The sequence below is a fragment of the Chrysemys picta genome, chromosome 6, assembly GCF_011386835.1.
Source record: "Chrysemys picta bellii isolate R12L10 chromosome 6, ASM1138683v2, whole genome shotgun sequence".
Lineage (NCBI taxonomy): Eukaryota > Metazoa > Chordata > Testudines > Emydidae > Chrysemys > Chrysemys picta.
Genome location: NC_088796.1, coordinates 85,632,852 through 85,658,401, shown reverse-complemented (window position 1 = coordinate 85,658,401; position 25,550 = coordinate 85,632,852). Strand labels below are relative to the sequence as shown.

General features: G+C 38.8%; 1 protein-coding gene across 3 annotated transcripts in view; it reads right to left on the bottom strand.

The window, feature by feature from the left end:
• Positions 1 to 25,550, bottom strand: part of CNTNAP4 (contactin associated protein family member 4) — a 479,082-nt gene that overhangs the window by 99,868 nt on the left and 353,664 nt on the right. For 2 of the 3 annotated variants that reach the window (XM_065599352.1, XM_005309700.5), the window contains exons 4-8: positions 20,412 to 20,559; positions 6,177 to 6,380; positions 5,833 to 6,005; positions 4,740 to 4,883; positions 1,238 to 1,499 (exon numbers count right to left, since the gene is read on the bottom strand). In XM_065599352.1, coding sequence (XP_065455424.1) covers positions 1,238 to 1,499; positions 4,740 to 4,883; positions 5,833 to 6,005; positions 6,177 to 6,380; positions 20,412 to 20,559 — 931 coding nt within the window. Of the gene's footprint in view, positions 1 to 1,237; positions 1,500 to 4,739; positions 4,884 to 5,832; positions 6,006 to 6,176; positions 6,381 to 20,411; positions 20,560 to 25,550 lie in introns of those variants that run through there. The other variant, XM_065599353.1, reaches the window with a different exon arrangement.

Here is a 25,550-nt window from a genome sequence, read left to right as displayed (position 1 = left end):
TACTAATTTGTCATACATACATGTCAGTAGTCTACTTAGAAGTCATACTACCTTTAGCAGGCCTGTTAAAGTGACATTGCATTGAAGCCATTTCATTAACATATATCATATAATTGAGCTGTGATTGAAACAGCTTCTGAAGAAGTCTAATATATCACAGTAAACTACACATCATTGCCACTCTTACTGTGGAATTTACATTTTCTGATGGTGAGCGTGAGGAAGCATGTTAGTAATTAAAATGATACTCTCTGTACATCATTTATTTTAGTTTAAAACACACACCGGACTGATCCTGCTCCCACTGAAATAAATAGCTAAACCCCCATTTATTTTCAATAAGAGCAGGATTGTCATCTTTATGCAAATTCCAACATTGCTTATTACCATTACTGGCATGCAATCTTTTCCTGAATTAAAATAATCAATTGTTTAAAAATTCCTATTTTCATTATTATAGACATGTGGAAAGATAATGAGCTGTAGAGTTATATTTAATATTTCCCCACCCCCACGAATGAGCATTCTGTATCAGCTGGCATAGATAATGGAGAAGAGGGATCACATCACAGACAGAAAGAAATGGTGTATTCTAGTGGACAGGGCACAGAGCTAAAATTCAGAAGACCTCAGTTCCATGCTCAACTCTGTTGCTGACCCAGTGGGGGTCTTTGGGAAAATCTCTGTTTCACTGATTACGCTCTTCTTTGTCTGTCTTATCTATTTGAACTGTAAGCTCCTCTGGGCAGGGACTGACTCCTACTACATGTCCACCCAGTACCTAACAACTTTAAATGGGGCCTCTATGCATTACTGTAATACAAATATTTTTGTATAAAAAGGAATCACATAATCTCTAGTGAGAACATTGCCAAATATTAGCTTCTTAATAGTCTAATAGGACAGTAACTGATTTCCCTTTCCCAGATGGAAAATAAGATAAGATGCTCAAATTCTACAATTAAGGGATTCATATAAGTGCCTGATTCTCCAATGCACAGTCATGCAAGTAATTTGTTTCCTGAGAAATTTGTCAGTAGTCTGAAATGTGCACCTATGAATGTATGTCAGAAAAGGGAAAAAACACTGCTTTGGAAATCTTCAGATGTAATACTCACATGAGCAAGGATTACACACATGAACAAGAGTTCCAGGACCGGCCCCTTGGAATAGATCGTTGATCCAAATATAATAGCTCACGTGACACATTTATGCATAGAAATTAATTTTCTGTTACCTGCAGTGATGTCACTTTGTGCTTTTCCTGGTTTATAGGTGCTCATTTTAACTTTCCCATCACTCAGATAAAGGAGGAAACCACCTGAAGTCTGGTGTAGTTTAGTGGACAACAAAAGTCCCTCCTTGTTCCAGGTGCGAAATTGAAAACTGATGGACACTTCATCTTGTCCTGATGTGCCAGGCAATGCTAGGTAGCTACTGGAGCTCAGAAAAGTGACAGGAACCATCTGTGCTTCTAAACAAGAGAAGGACATGTTGCCCTGAAAATAAATAAAATAAATGCAACATTAGGGAATGCTCTGAGAAACACAGTTCATTCCAGTTGCATGAAGTTATGTGTGGATACCATACCGCCTATGGGTCATCATGACAATGAACAAAGGCTAATGTTCATATTCATGTTGGATGTTTTAGTCCAAAATTCAGGTAGGACTATGAATAAATAACAACATCAGACGTCAAAAGAAACATTCACTAAGTTGTTCAACAGATCATAGAAGCCAATTCCCTCCTAGGTAATCACAGGGTAGATAGAGACCTGTACCAACTAAGGTAAGATCCTGGGTTACACACATGACAGAATGACATCTCAGAGAGTACACAGAAGTATTCTGTTTCTGTTTTATTTTGGACTCAGCCTCTGGGAGCTTCAAGAGCTTAGTAGACTTCCAGATGCCAGATAAAATTCCAATGGTAGCAAGAGCCTGCTATGAGGTTTAAAGGAGATTAAATGCTTACAGGGAGGAAGAGGTATTGCAGAGGGGCTGGTAAGTGCTATATGGTGTTCCATATTTGGTTCTTGGGAAAGTCAGATTATTGGACTGAAAAACAATCTTTCCAATTGAATGTACTTTGGATTCTGTACAAACTCACTCTGGTGGGTGGGGAAATGCAGATATAATTGTAATTCACCCAAATAAGAAGCACAATTTTAGTAAAGCAGATGACCTCACTGCACATTAAGCAGTGGGGCTCTTTGGCTGGCTTGTTGGAGAAGGTGACTAGAGAGTCAGAGAGTTACCTGCTAATGGAGGCAGCTCCATATCAGCATCCCCACACTGACCCATCCCCCCACCGCAGGTGACCAGAAGAGAAGGGGACTATTTATGCCCACATCTGTGCAGTAGAAGCTCTCTCTTCAGCTGCACCCGGCTGAGCAGCACCCAAATAAGAAGCATGAATTTAGTAATTCAAAAGGCAACGTGCCCAGTTGGCAAACAGGGATCTTCTAGTACACATACAGTTATAACTAGTGCTACAAGATATGTGGATCAGAATAGCAACAGCAGATTTCCACAGATTAGTGACAGAGCTAGTTAGTGAACATTTTATGACTCTTGATACTCATACAATACGAACTATATGATCTAAACACTTGTTGGCATCTTTCAAACTGTAAATAAAAATCACACTCTATCAGGGGTTCTCCAATTGCGGGTCGGGACCCCGCAGGGGGTCGGGAGGTTATTACGTGGGGTGGGGAGGTTGCGACCTGTCAGCCTCCACCCCAAACCCTGCTTTGCCTCCAGCATTTATAATGGTGTTAAATATATAAAAACGTGTTTTTAATTTATAAGGGGGGGGGGTCACACTCAGCGGCTTGCTATGTGAAAGGGGTCACCAATACAAAAGTTTGAGAATCACTGCACTATATCTATAACGGCTAACCAGTTTTTTTTTCCAAGCAATTAAACAACATTTTTTTGCTGGTTGAGACAAAACCTTTACATTTTCTAAGGTACACAGAACTATGTCCTACCAGTGCAGGGCTGTAACATCTCTTTAAGAAAATATACATCCCCAAATCAGTAAAATATGTTTTCTTATGAAGAATCCAGAAAGAAACTGGAACACGCACTTGCTTCTGACCTTGGCAACATGATGTCTAGACAGCAACTAGACACCCATGCTTGGGCCGCAGCATGTTTAATTGCTGTGTAGATATCAGTACCTGCAAGGCGAGAGGGTCCCAGAGCGCGGGCTCCAGCCTGAGCTAGAAGTCTACACAGTAATGAAACAGCCCTGCAGCCACAGGCCAAGTCAGCTGGCATGGGTCAGCTGTGGATTGTTCTTTGCTGTGTAGACATACCATAAGTTTCTCTATTCTGTTTTTTACTGTCCGTGGGGTTGGGGGAGGAAGCTCTCTGTTTATGAACGCAACCGCAGAAAGGTGAATAGTAGACTGAGTTGACCCACAGTGAAAAGGCAATCATCAAACTAATAAAACTTGTTAAAAGCTAAAAGCTTTACCATCTGCAGAGTCTCCCTTCATATAATTTGGACAGCTGCCTGATTCCATATCAAACTAGCACACTGCCTATTTAACAGGCATTCTGTGGTAGCCCGTACTTTCTGGCACTTTTACAAGCCTAAGACACTTCCTAAATATTTTTCAACCAAAGTAATACAGCAGTTTATATTATTTGAAATGAAGCCGATGTAATTTCTCATCTCTTGATCAATTATTCTGTAACTACATCTTACTAAACAAGTTCCCATGAAGAGACAATCGGAAAGGATACTACCTACTTATTTGTTTTCTATCATTTTTTTATTGAACTTCTGGAATGTTTTCAGAACAGGTTCATGCAAAAAGTAAAACAAATTAAAGTAGGGAAGGGCTCAAATATTCCGATTTATGGGAGAGAGAGATGAACTGGCCTGATTGTTTAGCTATATTTTGGCCCCAACTCAAAGAAAAACATTTTGAGGTTGGAAAAGTCTTTTACTTATTTATAGCTATTTTCTTTTTCAATTCTTTGCTTCTGGCTAACATTGAAAGTGGAAATTCCAAAAACCTCAAAAAAAAACTGTTCATGTGATATTATTGCCCTGAGAAGTAGCAGTAATTATAGCAACCCTTGCAAGAAAGTGTGCAGTAGTGAGTTTTGCAGTCCAAATTTCTGGATGCTAGAGGTTTGGATAAGTCAGATAAGTTATTGAAACCAAACCTCTAACTGGTTGGGGTTTGTCCAGTTACAGCTCTTGTATGTTTTAATCCATTTGCCACAGTACAACCCAGGCTAAATTATATCTCTTCAGACACAAGGCAGTCTAAAATGGGGAAAAGCATGTGAATGCCTAAGTGCTGCAGAAGTAGCCTCTGTAAGACAAAATGCTCCTGAGTGCGGGTGAGGAACAGTGCATTTGCTATTTGCTTTAAAAAACAAAACAAACCCTTCTGGCATTTGCTAGTAGGCACAGGTGGTGAGGACATGGCCACAACCACAGCTGTACTCTGACCTCTCTACAATTCTGAGGCTGTCTGGCCTCAGCATTCCCAGAGCACAAATACCCAAACTCTGTTTGCCTCTAGGAGAAAAGAACTGAGGGTGGAAATCCTCAACCTGCTGAAATTCACATGGAAGCAGCCATCTTCTAGCCCACATTTCTTGATTTAGACTGTGATTTGATTTTCTATGTATCAAAGGTTGAGAAGCTTTGGGTTATTATTATAGGACACTTGAGATTGACTTGTTCTTCCAGTAGGAATCTCTTACCATAATGTAGATCTGAGGTTTACGTCTCTTTGCCAAATCAATAATGTTTACTCCATTGTAATAAAGGTTTTCAAAACACCCATGAAAATTCTTGCGTGATAATGTCCCTGATTTTCCAGGCACTGGGATCCCTCCAAAGCTGAGCTTAGAAAGAGAAGAGAAATCAATAATACTATTAAGTAATTTTCTGAAAATCTGCTTGCAAAGCTGATGATAAATTTTAACAACAGTATAGCAGCAGACAGAAACTGGCCAATTGTGAATCAATCTATTTTTTTAGCTCTTTGCTGTCATCAAATCTATTAGCTTAAGTTATAGGTTAACAAAATGTAGACCATATACAAATATGTATGCATTAAAAAATAATTTAACCTTAGAACCTTTATTTTCCTGAAGAGGCTCTTCAGGAGTTTTAGGTAACAAAAAAAAAAATGCCAAGAAAAAGTATATTACTTTCATAACTCAGAAAACCTTTACATTTGGAAGTAAATGGGACATATAGCAAACAGCAGGAGTTCTCAAACTTTTTCATAGCGTGAATTATATTTTAATATAGAGATTATTTCTTGGCCAGTTTATCCTTCCATTTTTGATCTTGTAACAACTACAGCAATCATTTACATTGAAAAGTAACATTAGAAACATGTTTATGCATTTTTAGCCAACTTAATGAAAAAAAGTATTTTATCACACTGTCTGCTAAAACTCTTCATTTTGGGATAGATCCTACTGGTGCTGAGCACTCTGGCTTTGATCCAACAAACTTAAGCATGCATAGGCTTAACTTTAAGCATCTGAAGGTCCAGTTGAAGGAATAGGATATTCAGTGCTTAAATTTAATTATGTGCTTAAGCACCTTGCTGGATTCAGGCCAGAGTGTTCAGCACTTAACAGGATCAAAGCCCTTTATCTCCCCCATTCATCTGTTTTGCTTCTCTCAACTGAAAATAGGAGGGGAGCCAGCACTATTTCTCTGATCCATTCCTTCTAAATATAAACTTCACCAAAATTTGAATTACTACAAAATTCCCTAAACAGTTCTGTTCCCTGCACTTACATAACAAAGGTAATAAATGTAAGGTAATTTTCACACCTCATAATCAAGGTCCAAATAATTGAGTTCCCCCTTTGCATGAAAATGATGACTATGTTTATCCACTGTAAAGTTTACTTGATTGTTAAAGTGTTCAATGAGGACTGAATGCCAGTGCTGATCATCCAAAAGGCTGCCCAGGGTAATATTAGCAGAATGAATTTTAGCATCACCTTGAGATGAGAAAAAGAACAAACTGTGAGATTCATTTTATAAAAGAATATGGATATTTAAACAGGCTCCTAGCTTATGGCATACAATAGGTTAAAATAAGCTTAATATACAGGGATTTTTGACACAAAATCTAATGGGTGCAGCAAGACTGTACACCCCATAGCTATTACCTAACTTAATGAATAAAGAAAGTTTTCCTTTTACTAATTCCAATGTAATGTGATCTCCATTCTGTCCTCCTCTGTGCAGTAGAATCCCATCGCTTTGAATTGTTTTAAACTTCAGAGAAATCACATCTTTCAGGGCAGACATGGATTTTTGATTGAATCTGTAGAGCAGGCAACTTTTCCCATCAAAATCAGCCACCTCAGACCCTAGCAATAAAGGAATTAAAGATAACTTGTAATCGTATGTTTAGACAACAAGGGGTTTATTTTGCTTCATAGTGCATGGATGAAGTGTGAAGGAAGCCTTCCCCTCCCCACTCCACTACACACCAATTCAGGACCCCATTAAAATGGCACTCCTTGTTCTCCCGAGTGCCAGGACTTCTCCAGACTTGCACCATTGCTGGTGCTAGACTCCCCAGAGTGAGTGGCTCCGAGGGGGCATAGCCTCTAAACACTTCCGTTACTTAAAGTACACTCTGAAGCTTGCAAAAAGGTAGCACTGCAGCCTTGTGACCTGGAAGTTTGGGGCCTAATTCTGATCTCATAGTATTCTGACACCAGTGCAATTCTATTAAGTTCAATGCAATTGCTCCTGCTTTATACCAGGTGAGAGGAGAATTAAGCCCATTATGTCCTACTGAGTGAGGGACAGGACTTTCAAGCTACCCCGACGTGGACTATAACTTTAAGCCACTATTAAGGGCAATCTGTGTGGTTTTATAATCATTTAAATTAATATTAGTTCATTTTATTCTGGAAAATGAATAAAGTTGATATTAGGAAAGAAAACCCATTAATTATGATGCAGTTAGTCAGCCCTGGTTCTCTTCTCACCTAGTGTAACTCCACTGACATCAAAAGAAATACTCTTTTTCTACACCAGTGAGATGAGTATCAGGCCATTTAGATTTAGAACTAGAAAAAGGAGCTTTGCTATATCCCATTGGACATCTGTTTCTCAATATGAGAAATATTTTGCTAGAAATGGAAACATCCTGGATACATAAGAGGTCATTAGAAATTCATACTATAATACACAAAAGAAAGCAAATGCTCTCTAAATTTAACAGATAAAGAACACAGTGACAGTAGGGAGATGCATGTTTTTATGTTTTTTCAGTTATTTTGTTTTACATTTATAGTCTCAGTGACTTATTATAACAGGCGCATTATTGCAGCTGTGTGACAGCTGCCCCAATGAAGTCTACTTTCTGTTTTGTGAAAATGTTTTATCTAGTCTCTTTCAAGGTCACATACATTCACTTCACCTGAAAAAAAGTGATTTTAGACCAATAATATATAAAAGAATATCTGTCAAAATCAGTTGTATATTGAACAAGAAAGACATGAAGGAACTGATATCACCAAGAAAAGCTCTTAGAATATTCACACCTCATAAGTAAAGAAGAAAAAGGTAATTGTCCTTGAAAGATACATTTGTGAAATAAATTAAGATGTAAAGGGCACCCAATAAAATATTAAGTTACTTTTCAACTGACTGACTGACTTCTTCTAAGTCACTGGAAACATTATCTATTTACTAACTTTATTTAATTTGACCCCAAAAATTGCTCCACATTGTGGCATAAAAATGAACTCAATTTAAATTATCTATAGTATTTAAAGTTAGCCATTTATTTTCACCACTCAAAAATCCTTGTCAATTTAATGCAGCTATGTTTTGAGAATGTAGTCTGTTGATTTTCTCCACATCTTGTTAATGTACTTTGTTCTTATGAAGAATTCATTTACCAAGTGCACAATGAATATGCATTACATTCTCCCTAAAAAGCATCTTCATTTGACTATTGTCCTTTGTTATTCCACTGAATAAATGTTGAAAGTAAAAACATAAATCCATGGCAAATACAAATGATGTGCTTTTATGTTTATTAGATTGCAATAAAAAGTAGGAGCGTCAATAAAACAGGGCTTTTTTTTAAGCTTTCACAAATGTAACAATGCAGTTAAAACACTCATTAGCTGATGACCAAGTTGAGCAACAGAGGAAGAATAATGTATATTCCTGCTCTCCAAAAACACTTCACTATTCACAATGAGCTTAACACGGTAGTGCAGTGGATCTCAAACTTTTTTACTGGTGAACACTTTCACATAGCAAGACTCTGAGTGCGACCCCCCCCTTATGAATTAATTATATATTTAACGCCATTATAAATGCTGGAGGCAAAGCGGGGCTTGGGGTGGAGGTTGACAGCACGCGACCCCCCATGTAATAACCTCGCAACCCCCTGAGGGGTCCCGATCCCCAGTTTGAGAACCCCTGCTGTAGTGCTTCCTCAGTCCTTAGTTGGGAAAAAAAAAACCTTTAATATGAATGAGTGAAGACTGAAAAAAATGCGTCTGACGAAGTGAGTATTCACCCACGAAAGCTTATGCTCCAATACTTCTGTTAGTCTATAAGGTGCCACAGGACTCTTTGTTGCTTTTTACAGATCCAGACTAACACGGCTACCCCTCTGATACTGTGAAAAGAATTTAACTATTGATCATAGACATTATTAACATTCTTGTGCATCTGCCATTTTTACCATCAATGCATTCCCACCAAAGTGTGAGGAACAGGGGGAGGAAGAGGAAGAGAGGACAAAATGCATACTGGTCATCAGGGTAGAAGTTTATTATTCTAATTAACAAAGAGTGTTACTACTTTTCCCCCCTTTACTATAGTCATTAACTCATATTTTGGTGAATTTGTTACCTGAACATCAGTCTCAGTAGGTTTCTTCTTCTGCCCTTCAAGTAAAAATATTATAAGAAAGGTAAATGAAAAGGCTGATTCACTTTCTGACCGCAAATCTTTTAATTATCATTTTTCACAAAGTCAAAACACAGGCATGTTTTCAGAATTATTTAGTCCAAAACTTAGCTATACCCCCGAAGATACATAAGTCCCAAAATACAGCAGAGCTGTCATAAATCACAGAATGCTGTAGCTCCCTGCATACCACAGAATCAAATTTTTCAATGGTTCTCAACCAGAAAGTTGAGACGCTTTTGATAAAGCTAGTCAAAGTATTAGTTGCAAACAACAGGTTTGAGTTTTGCAGATTTGTTCATTGTTTGAAGTTGTCCAATGAACACTCCATAGAAACAAATTTAAAACTCTATTCACTGCATGTATTCCTTAATCGTTATCACTTTATTTACATGTATTGTTCTTGGTTGGATAATTGTCATTGTTAAAGAGAAGGAAATGAAGATCAAGTCACTAGGCCTCTGTTTCTTTTAAGGAGAGAGGATGGGAACAGTTTATGGAGTTAGGAGAAGCTAGGTTTGCCACTTGAATCAGGCCTTGCATAAAACAAAACAGCTGGAGAAATTAGGTTACTGTACTATCATAGATAATGGGCCACATTTAAAAATATAGTCTTGTCATCACATTTGCACAGAGTTCTTGCAAGTATATATATATTATCCTAGCTATACAGATTGTGGACAGACCTTTGTCTAGCTTACTTAATTGTTCCAAGGATTTTGTGTAGCCCTAATATAAAGGGGGTCATCACAAACCCTTTGCTGCAATCACTTAACAGTAGTAGTGCCAGGGCTCTGGCCTGGAGGTTTTGGGATCACAGTCCCCATGATGTTATGTTGCTGCTAAGTATTGTCTCCCATCTTAATTAATGTGTCTACCAGGAACATTTCTTGAATTTACTAGTGTCCATTTTTAAAATTCTGTCTTCATAGAGCACAGCCATTGTCACAAACCCTTTAGAAATTGTAACAAAAATGTATGTGTCTGGTCCCATTTAGGAAGGGGATGGTTGGATCTTTATAATGTCCTCCAAGTCAGGGAAACATTTCAACACATCTGTCCTTCTGTTGTGTGAAATATGAATTGTTTGTAGCTGCATTTACTGGTCATCCTCAGATGGACTGAGCAAGAGAGGTAGTAGTTGAGGGAAAAAAGGAGTCTGCCAAAGAGACACATTTAGGCTTCATGCAGCTGCCAGGGGTCAATTCTAACATTGACACTGGAAGCATAGCTTCATCCTCACAATCTGACATTTCAGCTAGTGACAAAACACAGGAAACTGCTACAGAGATGTATCTGTCTAATTTACACACTTTGAACAGGAAGAACAAGCAGCCAGGAGCTGAGAGGCATTTTTTTTTTTGTAAATACAGAGGATATGTTGCCCAATCACAGCATGATGCAGATGAGGTCAATATATCTGGGGAATAGTATTCATCTGCAGCTGGCAAATACGTTTTTTCTTCTTCTGAGAAAGAAAAAAATAATGCCAGTTACACTTAAGAAGAATGAAACGGAGGAACTTGGCAGAGACAGCAGGAAAAAAAACAGAACATGGAGAACAATACTATGGAGGGACTCTTTTATTCATATAATACATATTAAAATATTAAAATTAATAATCTATAATTTCATAACTTATTATTGCTATTTGTTTTGCAGCAGTCCGTTAGAGGCCAAGCAGGTCAGGGCCGCTTTGTACTAGTCACTGTAGAGAAAATGACAGTCCCTGTCCAAAAAAACTTATACTTCAAAACATGCTGTGTGGAAAATTTACAACAACTGCCTTACTTATATGGATATCTTTTCTGGAGATCATTTACTTCAGTTAGTTTATAAGCTGAAGCCACCACAGCATGAGAGAGATTGAGGATACTAGCTATCAGTCCTTGGGAGCTGTCACTTGGATGACAGATAATACACCAGACAATTTAGAATTAGTGCTAGCTATGATATGTGATATGATATGTATATGTTTCTCCAAAAATATCATTGCTATTGCATATGATTACATGGAAGGTGTACTTAGGGGTGTCTGGCCTTCTCTGAAATCCAGTGTAGAAAATTATACAGAGGGGGATGAGTTAGGCTACAGCAAGATTTTCGAGCAAAATTAAACCTATTGCTGTGCAAAAATGCATGCAACATGTGGCTTTTGATTGTACCTGGAACAGCATTATACTGCATGAAGAGAAAGATGTGAGGCCTTACAAAAGAAATGACTACTCCCACTTCCAGACATATACCCACAGACGTAGAAACATGATTAATCAGTAGACTTTTCTTACTAACATAATCTGGGGGCCTTTGGAATATTCTCTTTAAATAAGTGAAAGTGATTTTTTTTTTTTTTTTTGCATAGAAGCGTAAGTGTCCATACTACAGAATTCAACAACTAAATATTCTATGGTTTCATGTTGTGAGCTGCATATGCTCTCAGGTTTTGGAGTACCTCTGAAAAGAGGAGATGAAGAACAATTATATTGGGCATCATAGGTGACATTTGCTCATCTGCAGAGGGCCCGCACAAGGCTTATGCCACACCTATATTGCACTTATAAAGCTAAAGTGAGACTTAAGTGGTGTATAGACCCTATATTGGCTCTCCCAGCAGTGATAGATTTCACCCTTTTTAGATGGTTAGCTCTTCAAAGCAGGGATCTTGTCTGCATATCTGTGCATAAAGCACCCATATTACCATACTCCCTCAATTCGCTGTATAAATCACAATTGCTAAAGGAGATAAAAGTCATGCCAGTGAGGGCTGAAAGAGTGATTTAAATGGATCTACACTGATTTATACCAGTGGAGGATCTAGCCTATGGTTTTCACATATTAATCCAACAGTCCATCTTGAATGAGTTGCTACCCTGGAAGGTTAGACATGTCTCCAGAGTGTCAAGACAAAACAACATCCTGTAACTCAGTTATCAGCTAGCAGTACTGATCAAAAAATGAATAGGTCATATCACTTTACCCAAGAACCATCAGAGTGATATCCAAAATGGCACATATTGGCATACTATTTTTGTTACCTACATATTTCTGCAATGTTTAATGATGAGGGGGCAAATCCTACTCTTAAATACATTGGTGTAAATGTAGAGTAAGTCCACTGAGTTCAAGAGAATCACTCCAGATTTCATGTGGTTGTAGAATTTGGGAAAATATCAATCTAATTGAGAAGTAAATATTCTATGAAAAATAGTATATGTTAACATTGAATGTTGCATAATATGATATATATGATTTCCAGAGTGGGAATGGAACTATAACAATGGAATGGAGAATTAACATAAGGCTGTAACTGGGGAATGTAAATACAATGTAATTTAATGACTGAGGAATTATTATTTTGGGCATTATTTCAGAATCTATAGAAGGTGGAGGTGTTCAGCACTTTGCTACATACAGAAAGAGAATATTTGATTACAAGGTTTGATGTAAAAGATTTATTGTCATGAGCTTGAGACAGCTGCATTAATTATGATTAATGATGCCATTGCAATAGACAGGCGGGTACAGTTGATCCCAAATGAGCACTAGTAAAACTCTTACCCCACATCATATAATCATATATTGTGTAAATACCAAATATTTACTTATATTATGTTACTTATAAACTATTTTTAAAACGCTTTAGATTGCCATTTTTAAAATGGTATTGCATTCATATGTTAAAAGCGAGGATTGTACAGCAGTGTTAAAATGACAGAACAAGTGGAAAATCCCAACCACAGCGGATAAATCTTGTTTTGTGTGTGTAGATTGAGCTTTTCTTTTTCTTTAAGCTAACTGTGTCTCTGATTAAAAAAATCCTGCTAGTTGTTTTTCTTTTTAATGTATTCTCCCATTTTTCAGTGTATAGGAGCACAAATGCTGCCTGGTTCCTTGTAATTTACCCATTGCTCCTGTTTTTCGTGAGTTGGGAGAGGATGTGTTAATACTTGATTAGAACTTATTTATATTAATAACGTTTTAAATGTATTATATTTCTTTATATTTATAAAGTGAAGTTTCAACGCCAAACATATTGTGCATGAGACTCTTATGTTCCAATAACTGCTTGCCCATAAGGCTGAAAGTTAATTGCAATACACACACATCATATAAAAAAGGTAATTTCACTTAAAATAAATTTAAGTTTAAGAAACTGAGAGCAATAATTCTAAACTAGACATTCAAATCAACAAAATATCAAATGATATATAATAATGCTTTGCAGTTCTGTGGGATGACCAATCATGTAAGCCTAATAATATCCCTGTTAAGCAGGGTAGCAGTATTAGAACAGACTTATGGACACGTAAATTGAGGCACAGAGAAGCCAATAGATGTGTCCAAGGTAACAAAGTGAGTCACTGGCAGAGCCAGAAATAGAATCTAATTGTCGCAACTCCCAGCTTGGAGCTGCTATCTCATTTTACACAAGACACTGTAGCCTTATCTATAGTTATGGGTTACTTTAACTAATCATGCACCCCAAGGTGAGTGTTCTCACCTACTTTCATCTGTGAGAGTTCAGCCCCAAGATTAACTACAGTAGCGAGGTTATCAATAGAAGTGGGAACCCTATAGTTAAAGTTAAGATTTTGTTACAGTTATCTTTAGTAAAAGTCAGGGACAGGTCATTGGCAATAAACAAAAATTCACGGAAGCCATGGTGGCTGATGGTGGCGGGGGGCCCAGAACTATCATGGCTGATAACTCTGTGGCCCCTGCTGCAGCCCCAGCGGCTCAGAACTCTGGAGTCTCTGCCTCCTGCGGGGGCTGAAGGCTCTGGGTCCCCAACGTCCCAGGGGCTGGAAGCTTCAGGTGCCTGTAGCAGCTGGGAACTCCAGAGTCCCACACCACCCAGAGTACCTTGGAGCTCCAGGGCTGATGGCTGGGAGCTCTGGGTTCCCTATCTGCTCCCCGCCTAGTGTTGCCAACTTTCTACTCACACAAAACTGCCCCCTGTCCCACCCCTCCTCCAAGGCCCTGACCATGCCCCACTCCATCGCACCTCTCTCTGTCACTCGCTCTCCCCACCCTCACTCACTCGCTCATTTTCACTGGGCTGACTCAGGGGGTTGGGGTGTGGGAGGGAGTGAGGGGTCTGGCTGGGGGTGTGGGTTCTGAGGTGGGGCCAGGGATGAGGGGCTTGGGGTGCAGGAGGCATTGCCCTGGATTTGAGGGCTATTTATACTCCAGAATGTGATCAAGCTAATTGCAGCCATATTATGTGCATTCAGCCACCCTAAATTAATAAAATAAAACACCACGTTGTTAAGGGTTAATTTGGAGACAGGCTTTCAGAAGCCAGGTTAGGTCTAGCTAGCAGTTTCTGCTAATCAGAATGGGAGGATAGGACAAACAAGTAAACAATTAAAACTAAAAACCTTAATGGTTAAAAAAATCTTAAATCTAAACACCTCTAATATTAAAAAATTATTAGAACTTTAAAATAATAATAATACAGTAGGGGTTATTATAACCTAAGTATTTTATAAAAAATAATTATAAAAAATAGCTAAAGCAGACCTCTGAAGCCAAAAAAAAAAAAAAAAAGTTTTTCCCAATACCCTTTCTCCCCCTGCAAACCAGCTGTTAATTACTCAATATCTTTCCAGATATTAGGTAAATATCTGGGATGTTCTAAATCTATTGCCTATGTTTGTGGATGCTTAAATCTAATAAACTGAAGTTTTAAATAAGATTTATGCAAGGAAGTGTGCTTTATCAGATGGAAGTGCTGTAGTTCCTGTTAATTTATTCCTTACGCTGCCTGAAGTAAAATAGTTAAGTTGCCCTTGTTGGGGGTTCTGAAAATCCAGGGTAAGAGAGCAGGCTTTGGGCTGGGGGGTGAGGGATTCAGATTATGGGAGGGGGCTCTGGGCTGAGGCAGGGGGTTGGGGTGTGTGAGGGGGTACGGGCTCTGGGCTGGGGCCAGGGTTGAGGGATTTGGGGTGAGGGAGGGGACTCCAGGCTGGGGCAGGTTCAGAGTGCGGGAGGGGGCTTTTGGCTGGGGCAGGAGGTTGGGGTGCAGGGGTGAGGGCTCTGTCTGGGGGTGCAGGCTCTGGGGTGGGACTAGGGATGAGGGTTTGGGGTGCAGGAGGGAGCTCTGGGCTGGGACCGAGGGGTTCAGTAGGCAGAAGTGGGGGATCAGGGCTGGGGAAGGGGATTGGGGCACGGGAGGCAGTCAGGAGTACAGGCTCCGGGCAGTGCTTACATCAAGCAGATCCCAGAAGCAGCGGCATTTCCCCCCCTCCCAAATCCTCTGCAGGCTGCCCCGTCTGCAGGTGCCACCTCCACAGCTCCCATTGACCACGGTTCCCAGCTAATGGGAGCTGCGCAACCTGCGCTTGAGTTGGGAGCAGCGTGCAGAGCCCTCTGGCTGCCCCTATGTGTAGGACTGCAGGGGGGACATGCCTCTGCTTCCGGGAGCCACGCAGAGCCATGGCAGGGAGCCTGCCTGAGTCCCGCTGCGCCGCCGATCTGACTTTTAATGGCCCGGTCAGCAGCGCTGACCGGAGCCGGCAGGGTCCCTTTTCAACCAGGCGTTCTGGTCAAAAATTGGACACCTGTCAACCCTATGCCTATGTTGGCTGAGAGCTCCCGGTTCCCTTGCTGCTTATGGTGGCTCCAAGCTTCAGGGCCCCCACCAGCTGACAGCTCTGGCCCCACCACCCTGGGGCTTAAGCAGAAAATGTCACGCAGGTCTCTGAAAATCATGGAATCTATGACTTCTGTGACCTCCATGACATAATCTTATCCCTACCCCTGGTGCACAACAGACTATAGTGATCTTTCTACAATATTTACTTTTATTAGCCAACCAAACAACAATACACACACTGCAATCTGTTAAAGGAGAGAGAATGAGAGCAATACAGTACATATAGTATTTGCATTATTTACAGCATGCCTTGCAGAAAAACCTGAAGTGTTTGTCATCATCCGCACCATCATCAGCACCACCTGTGGTTGTCATCATGGTGTCTCCCCCACCATGGCATGCAGGCTAGGATACAGCTGTTGTAATGTGTTACGCTTACACCAACTGGGGTTCAACTCCTTTTCCTTATTTGAACACCTACACCTCACTACTTTTGGGGTGTCCTATTTTCCCTTTGTTATTTTCCTTTTACTTATTAACATTTCATAGAATCATAGAAGACTAGGGTTGGAAGAGACCTCAGGAGGTCATCTAGTCCAAGTCCCTGCTCAAAGCAGGACCAACACCAACTAAATCATCCCAGCCAGGGCTTTGTCAAGCCAGGCCTTAAAAACCTCTAAGGATGGAGATTCCACCACCTGCCTAGGTAATCCATTCCAGTGCTTCACCACCCTCCTAGTGAAATGTTTATGTCACATTATCACCATAGTAATAGATAAAGAAGTCTAACAATTCACTTCAGCCATCAACAGTCATCTTGTGGGGTCTACTGATCTCTGATAGACATTATTATTCAATACTCACTGATATTTTCAAAATATCAGCATATCATTAACATAGATACAAAGTCAGCAGGTTTATTAATTTACTTATCCTAAATTTTCTTAGCTTCTTTATCCTAAATCCTAAAGTCTAATTTGGCTAAGCTAAATATCTTACAAGCCTGAGTCCTATAGGCCCTGTTACAACATTAATTCTTATATTTTATATGTTTTTATGTTTTATTTTACGAAATAGGATTTATTTGGTAGTGTGATCACCCAGGGGAGGCTTAGGAGGCGATGAAATCCCAGTGAAGAGTATGAGGACAGTGTGGAACTCTCTTGGAGCTAGAATTGATGACTGTCCACAGACTCAGGGAAAATAAGGCCTCCTCACTAGACTGTGCCCAGTTTGAGTTGGGGACATTGAGTTTGCTGAGCCCTGTCCTAAGGCTCTCTCTCTCTCTCTCTCTCTCTCTCTCTCTCTCTCTCTGTTTCCAGGGCCTTCAAGGAAGAGAAATGGACAAGAAGAAGGAAACCTTGAAGAAACAGCAAGCAAATAGGAGGAAAGAAAGCAAGTCACTGAAGGTGAAGGAGAAGGAAAGAGATTCTGGACAGAGTGAGTGTCCATAGCAAAGGCTCAGGTTACATGAGACTAGTGAGCCTTTTAATACCTTGAGCAGTGTGTCCTCCCTGTAATTAGAGTTCAGGTATGTGCTCTTTTGGGCTCTCGGAATTCTGCTCCTTCAGCTAGCTAGTGAGAGTGACTCCCCTGTAATTAGGGTTCAAGTCACGGTTCTGTTGTTTATGGGGGATATTGAGCTCCTTGGAACCTTGAGAAGAGGGTGACCTCCCTGTAACTCAGGGTAAGGTCTCTGCTCTCTTTCCCTTTTGGCATTATGCCATGTTGGCAGTCTAGTCAGCGTGATAACCCAGTAACAAGGGTCCAAGTCATGAGCCTCTCTCTTTTATGGGACAGATTGAGGGGTTTGGTACCTTGAACTGTGTGGCCTCCCTGTAATTCAGGTAAGGTTTCCGTCCTTCAGGCTCTTGGCAATAGGCCTCTGTAGCCAGCTAATGCTAATGGACCACCCTGTAATTCAGGTGCAGGTTGAATCCCTTTCATTTAGAAGGGATTAGGGCTATCTTTGTGCCATTGGTACTGTGACTGGCTCGTAATTTGGGTTCAGGTCTCCACCCTCTTGTCCTTTTGGCTTTGTGCTCCATTGGCAGTCTAGCCAGTGCGACCTCCCTGTAATTGTGGTTGCCTCCCTCCTTGACCTACATGGAGGATTGAGGGCATTTTAGTAATTTGGGCAGCGTGACCTCCCTGTACCTAGGGATCCAGTCCCTGACCTTTAGTCGCTAGACATGATGCTACTGTAGCCCGCTGGTCAGAATGATCATCCTGTACGTAGGGTACAAGTCTCATCAGTCACTATTTATCATGCCCCCTTCCCACTCAAATAAACTATGTCCAGAGTGCTGGCCCATTACACCCTTTTCCAGCTTGTCTGCGATTATTCAGCCAAGCTTCATGATTTCTTGACCACTTTGTTGTTGGAAGCAAACGATTTTGCAGCAGTTTTAAAAGAAAAGATTCCTTTGGCAGTTTTGGCATCCATCAGTGTAAGTGTTCTTTTTGTCATTGCTCTTGTGATATATGTCCACTATTTCACACTGTTCTTAGTGATCTTGCTGAATTTTGTATTAATAATTTTGAACTATGCTGTGTATGAGTTCTCATGGGGAAATTTGGAGATCTTGACTTTGGAGTAGGATTTTCTTGGTAATATTCCTCTGCCGTTTATCCTTCTTGGTACTGTGCTAATTTACGTAGCTCATCAGAGTTATTTCCCCTAAATTATATTGCTTATATTGTAGTCACTATTTATAATTTCCCTCTTAAATTCTGGGCAAAGTTCTCGCTAAGCACTGCTTTGATGTTGCCTGTGATTTTTATAGCTATGAATCGTGGTTTCACCCCAATTTTACTTTCCAGAGATTGTGTCCATTTTAGTTCACTTGAAAAATCTTGAGTTTATTTGAATAAATTGATATGTTGTACTATCCTTTTGTCCTTTGATTTTGGAATTCATTTTTTACTGCTTTTAATCATTGTTTCTGGGTTTTGTTTTAAGAATTTTAAACTTCTTTGGAGTTTTGCTAAAAATTATCTTGCATACTCTTTCCAGCCTGATAGGGACAACTGGACAATAAGGAAGCCCCTGACTAAAAAGTAAGAAAAAAGAATGAAAAGGAACTATGGAAAAGTAGAGGGGAAATACATGCTGAGAGTATAATTATTGGAAATCCCTGTAATTATGAGATTCTTCTAGCATCAATCATACAATAATCTCACACGGTGAGTAAAACTTAAACTAACTTAGTTCCCTACAGGAGTTTCTAAAGCCATATTAAGTGTTCCTTTTGTACCTCATAATAAATATAGTAAAAAACAACAACCTTTTTTTATTCTCTTCAGGTTTATAACACCCATCACCGTAGCATCTGAATGCATTGGAAGGATAAATTCAACAAAGTGACTAGCATCTCTCACCTATTAAATGCTGTTAAAAGGCAGTAGTATATAACAAACTGAATCTCAATTCACTAGTCACATTAAAGAAAATTGTTGATGAACCACAACACTAACAACTGAAGTTTCCTGCTGCATCCTTTCACTGTTTCTATAACTACTTTTATACACTAATGATACATCTTATCTAATAGCATGTGTAAAGGTCTTAGCAATCAGCCTAGAAATCATGCTTTGTACATCATACATTCACATTCTGGTTAGAAAGCAGGACAGAGCATTTGGATTTAATTTATTAAAGTTAACCTTTACCATTCCTTCATAGCCACTTTGATGTCGTTATTTAGGAATCTGGGCTGTATGTTTTGCAAATAGTCATTTTGACATTCTTAATCTATTAGCTGTAGAAAGGTGTTCAAAGCTCAACCACCATTTGGAAAGAATAGAAGAAAGAACTAGGATGCCTTGAGGCAACCCTACAGAGACCACTAAAGTACTTATATATTGCCATTGTACACACTATTTACACTTCTCCCTTCTCTCAGCCCATAAGAAAAAACTCTTTTAATACCAGAACAGTGCAATAGTTATGTGACATGGAATTCAACTAAATTCTTACCTATTTTGAGATGCTGGCCGATTAGAAATTGTCACCGAACTAGAGAATTTCCATCTAAATGTTGATTTCATCTTGATAAGTAACAAAATAGTTCAAATGTATATTTTATTGAGGTGACTACTTGGTTTTAGACGAAATGGAACTTAAAAGTGAGAAGAGGATGCTGACAGGGATAGAGTCCTATGCTTTATTCATGAATAGTGGGAGAGAAAAAAGGACAACCTATCACAAGACCCATTGAAGAAAAGGCCAGAGACAAAGAAGGAGAACCAGTAGAGAAAAGTAACACAAAAAACTAAGGGAAGACAAAATCAAGGAAAAGTTAGTGTCCAACAGGTGGCTTATAACCAACTATAACACATACTACTGATATCTGCAACATGCTTGTAACTTCTATTAATCACATAATAATGCTGCACAAACTATTTATAAATGTACCCTTAATATAATCAATGACCTTGAAGTATTATTGATTTATGGGGGAGTCCAAAATTTCTGCAGAGAAAATGCTTTCTGTGTAGCCAAGATCAATAATCTTCTAGGGGCTGATGAGTCCAAATTAGTGAATATTTTTCCTTCTGAAAAGAGAGCTACATTTATAAGGGAAGTATGTAACAATAGCAAATAGGAGTTTGGGGTGAACTAGCATTATTGAATTACATCCATCTACTTGATACTATTGAGATTAGGATGTAAAGAGCTGGATAGTCAGGAAAACATTGCTAGATGATGCAGCAATAGATAACATCTATGCATACAAATATTAAAATCAATAACATTCAGATAATTAAGCTGACAAATCTACTTCCATTTGCCATTTAGGTAAAAAAAGGCAATGATTGATAGTAATTTCATTCAGATGATTCAGCAAATACTTACTATATGTGCAGCCGTATACCTCAATACGCATTCCAATTCTACCATTGGGATTCCAGTCCAAGGGGACAAAACGGAGAAATCTTGCTTTGATGGAATGTTGAAGTTTATTGTGCACAACACTGTCTGCATTTGTGTTTCCTGAAAAAGCCTAGAAAAAAACAAAAAAGGATATCAATATCATACTGCATATAGAAGTAAACAGAAGCATTATTGACCTACTTTTCATTTTAGGGCCTTACCCTACAAACACTTATGGATGTGAGTAAATTTACTTATGTGGGTAGCCCCATTGAATTCCATGGAAATACTCACATGAGCAAACTCACTCAGAGTGTTTTCAGGATCAAAAACTTAGTAATGTATCTATCCATCCAACTATTTATATCATGCTCATTTGAGTGCCTTCAATCTTTTACAGTTTAAGTGAAACTGTTTTTTTTGTTTGTTTGTTTGTTTTTAAATCCCCTAAGAACTCTATGTTGTGATACCTTTATGCGTCAGGTTATTATGCCATCTAAAATTCCCTGTATATATCATGTATAGGTTATTATTATACTCTTCTCTACCTCAAAGGGAGTTTAAAATCCAATACCTTGTTGTACTTTGGCTGTGAACTATAGTAAAACCCAAGAATTACTGTTTCTAGAGAGAGAGAGAGCTCATCTTGCGAATATGACTCTAGGTTGCCAGCTACTGGAGACAACTTTTTACAAGAAGAATTTAAATACCGCAATTTTGGAAAAAGAAACAAAATCTGCACTTGTACTTTATTTTATAGGTAAAGGGAGAAAACATGCAACGAAATATTCAAAACATACATATTGGGTTTCTGTGTTTGACAATTTAGACAGAGATTGCTATCCCTGAAATATGTTGGTTAAGTGAAGCATAGCAAATAGGATACATTTCCATATGAGGACCACAGGAACATCTTAAATTTGAATGATCAGTACATCTCCATTTCCATTATGTTTTGATTGCCTAGGAGACATTTGCTATCACTGTATGCCATGGATTTGTTTTGACCGTAGAATGAGATTTTTAAAAAGGAACATTCTGGTTTATACTTCTCACCCCCTTTTTATTTTGAAGTGGAGGCAATTCATCATGAGTCTCCCTACATAAAGATAAAGCTTCCCGCTTTTCCTCCCTCATCCTAGTGGAATTTCAAATTAATTGTTAGCTCAGAACATTGAGTATGAAGAAACAGCTAGTGAACAGGCTCATTAGCGCTAACCTATTAAGTCGGTAATAAGTAATGAGAGTCAGCAACTTTAAATATCTAAACCATTTGCACCTTCATGCTTTATAATCTCACTTTCACAGTAGAAGGCAGAAACATTCTACAACAAACACAGGAGAATTGCCACTATTTTCAGTATGAGACCCTTCCTAAATTCTTGTCCCTTCGAATCGTATTTGTAGTCACTAACAGATGTAACTGCTATTGAATGTGCCAATTAGTTTGTTGACTGAACCAGAACCCAAACCCCAGAAGTTTAAGTGCTATGCGCAAATTAAGTGTTCCATTAAAATTTCAATTTTTTCTAAGTTTGTTTCTGGAAGGCATGCCTCTAGCAAAAATGAGTTCTTAAGTTTTGGATAAAGTATGTAAATGCCTGATTTGTTACTTCAGGGGATACTTGAGCCATGTGCTCTTCACTTAAAATTAGCTTTCTGATAAAAATAATCTAAAAGTGAAACATATTCTCCTTTACACCACTCCAAATGGTCAGATTTGAAAATAAGATTTTCCAGCTGTTTTACAACACTTTTAGCTGGAAAGAACAAATTCTAAAGTATATCAGTTGAGTCTAGTATTGCATGTACCTCAACTGCTTGATGTTAAACATTTAAAAGATTAAAAATACTATCCATGCCTGTTGTGAGCACTTTTCAGTTTGAAGAGAGAGAACAGAAATTAACTTCGGCACTCAGCCTGTTTCTCTTTATTGGTCTATAAGTGCTACATGACTGATCTGAAGCTTATGGAAGTCTTTTTAAGGAAGTTGTCATGCTCAACATGATGACAACATTCTTGATTCAGTAATGGGATACAATTTCTGTTTTACAATCCAGTCTTCCAAATATTTAAGCAAGTGAGTAACTTTACTCATGTGTTTAACCGATTATATAAGAACATAAGAATGGCCATACTGGATCGGACCAATGGTCCTTCTAGCCCCATATCCTGTCCCCAACAGTAGCCAGTGCTAGATGCTTCACAGGGAATGAACAGAACAGGGCAATTTTGCATGATTCATCTTCTGTTGTCCAGTTCCAGCTTCTGACAGTTGGAGAGTTAGGGACACCTGGCATGGGGCTGTGTGTCCCCAACCAACTTTTTACATCAATATTGATGTAACTATGCTCCAGAAACTTACCTGATTTTTTTTTCCAACTCATTCATACTTTTGGCCTTAACAACATTCCACAGGTTGACTGCATTGTGTGAAAAAGTACTTCCTTGTGTTTCTTTTAAATCTACTGCCTATTAATTTAATTGGGGGAATTTTGATTCTTGTGTTATGTAAAGGGGTAAATAACACTTTATTCACTGTCTCCATACCATTCATGATTTTATAGATTCCCCCCTTTGTCATTTCTCCTCTAAGCTGAAAAGTCCCAGGCTTTTTAATCACTTCTCATATGGAAGCTGTTACATACCCCTAATCATTTTGTTGCCCTTTTCTGCATCTTTTCCAATTCTAATATATCTTTTTAGAAATGGGGCAATCCATTGCACTACTCAAGGAGTGGGAATACCATGGGATTTATATAGTAGCATTATAATATTTTCTATCTTCTTATCTATCACTTCCTGAATGGCTCCTAACATTGTTAGTTCTTTTGACTGCTGCTGTACATTGAGAGGCTGTTTCAGAAAACTATCCACAATGACTCCAAGCTCTGAATGGTAACAGCGAATTTAGACCCCATCATTTTGTATGTATAACTGGGATTATTTTCTTCCAATGTGCATTACTTTGCACGTATCTACATTGAATTTCTTTTGCCATTTTGTTGCCCAGTCACCCACTTTAGTGAGATTCCATTGTAAATCTCCACAGTCCGCTTTGGATTTAACTATATCGAGTCATTTTGTATCATCTCCAAATTTAGCCACTTCACTGCTCTTCCCCTTTTCCAGATCATTAATGAATACGTTGAACGGCACAAGTCCCAGTACAGATCCTTGGGGGACCCCACTATTTCCCTCTCTCCATTCTGAAAACTGAGCATTTATTGCTACCCTTTGTTTCCTATATTTTAACCAGTTACTGATTCATGAGAGAATCTTCCCTCTTATCCTATGACTGCTTAGTTTGCTTAAGAGACTTTGGTGATGGTTATAGTCCAAGTACACTATATCCACTGGAACATCCTGGTCTACATTCTTGATACCCTGAAAGAATTCTAATATATTGGTAAGTCATAATTTCCCTTTACGAAAGCCATGTTGACTTTCCCCAACAAATTGTGTTCATCTGTGTGTCTGATAATTCTGTTCTTTACCACAGTTTCAACCAATTAGCATGGTACTGAAAGTAGGCTTACTGGTCTGTAATTGCAAGGATAGCTTATGGAGCTTTTAAAAAAATCAATTCTATATTTGCTACCCTCCATCTGATACAGGAGCTGAATTAAGTGACAGGTTACATGCACAATTAGGAATTCTGCAATTTCATATGTGAGTTCCTTGAGAACTCCTGAGTGAATACAATCTGGTCCTGATGATTTATTGTCTATCAATTTGTTCCAAAATGTCCTCTATTGACACCTCAATCTGGGACAATTCCTCAGATTTGTCACCTAGAAGGAATGGCTCAGGTGTGGGGAGCTCCCCCCATATCCTCTGCAGTGAAGATGGTTGCAAAGAATTCATTTAGCTTCTTTTCCTCGTCTTCCTTGAGTGCTCTGTCAGCGCCTTGATCAGCCAGTGGCCCCACTGACTGTTTGCATCAGAAGCAGGAAGCCTGCTACTTAAAAAAATCCTTAGTTAGTTGCTTTTCAAATTCTTCCTTACCCTTACTTATTTTACTTTTACTCTTGACTTGCCAGAGTTTATGCTCCTTTCTATTTTCCTACCTAGGATTTGACTTTCAATTTTTAAAGTATGCCTTTTTGCCTCTAATAATCTTTTACTCTGCTGTTTAGCCATGGTGGCATTTGGAGTATACATTTAAGTTTAACCCTTTATCATGGTGTTTTAAAATAGCCTCTAGGAAGTTTGAAGGCATTTCACCCTTGTGATTGTTCCTTTTAATTTCCATTTAACTAGCTTGCTCATTTTTGGATAGTCTTTGGATTGGCTTTTTTCCCTTTACAAGGATGTTAAATTTAATTACATTCTGGTTGCTATTACCAAGTGATTCAGCTATATACACGTCTTGGACTGGATCCTGTGCTCCACTTAGGACTAGACTAAATCAAGAATTGCCTCTCCCCTTGTTCCAGGACAAGCTGCTCAAAGAAGCAGCCATTTATGGTGTCTAGACATTTTCTCTCTACATCCTTCTGCATTTCACTATCACCATTGCTGTCCTGGTCATGTAGTCGGTAGTATAGACCTACTGCTATACTCTTATTGTTCAAACATGCAGTTTCTATCCATAAAGATTTTATGGTACAGTTTGATTTATTTAAGTTTTTTACTTTATTTGACTCTATGCTTTCTTTCATATATAGTGCCACTCCCCCACCAGCACAACCTACTCTGGTATTACCATGTCCCATTGATTATCCTCATTCCACTATGTTTCCGTAATGTCTACTGTATCAATATCCTCATTTAATGCTAGGCACTCTAGTTCACCTATCTTAGTATTTAGACTTCTAGCATTTGGATATAAGCACTTGTACATTTTGTCAACATTCAATTGCATGCCTTAATGTGTTTTATTAAAATGGGACTTTGTTTGACTGTTCCTGACTAGCTCTTAACTGTAATTTACCAGCTTCTTTCCCATCCTCTTTACTAGGTTATCGAGTTCCACAGTTGTTAAATTTATCCCTAATGGATGTCTCCACCCAAACTGTGTTCTCCTCCTCACCTGTGGGCTTTCCTGCAGTCCTTAGTTTAATTGTGGGATTTTACTGTTACATGTGTCTAGTTTAGGGATTATCAGCAGGCAGAAG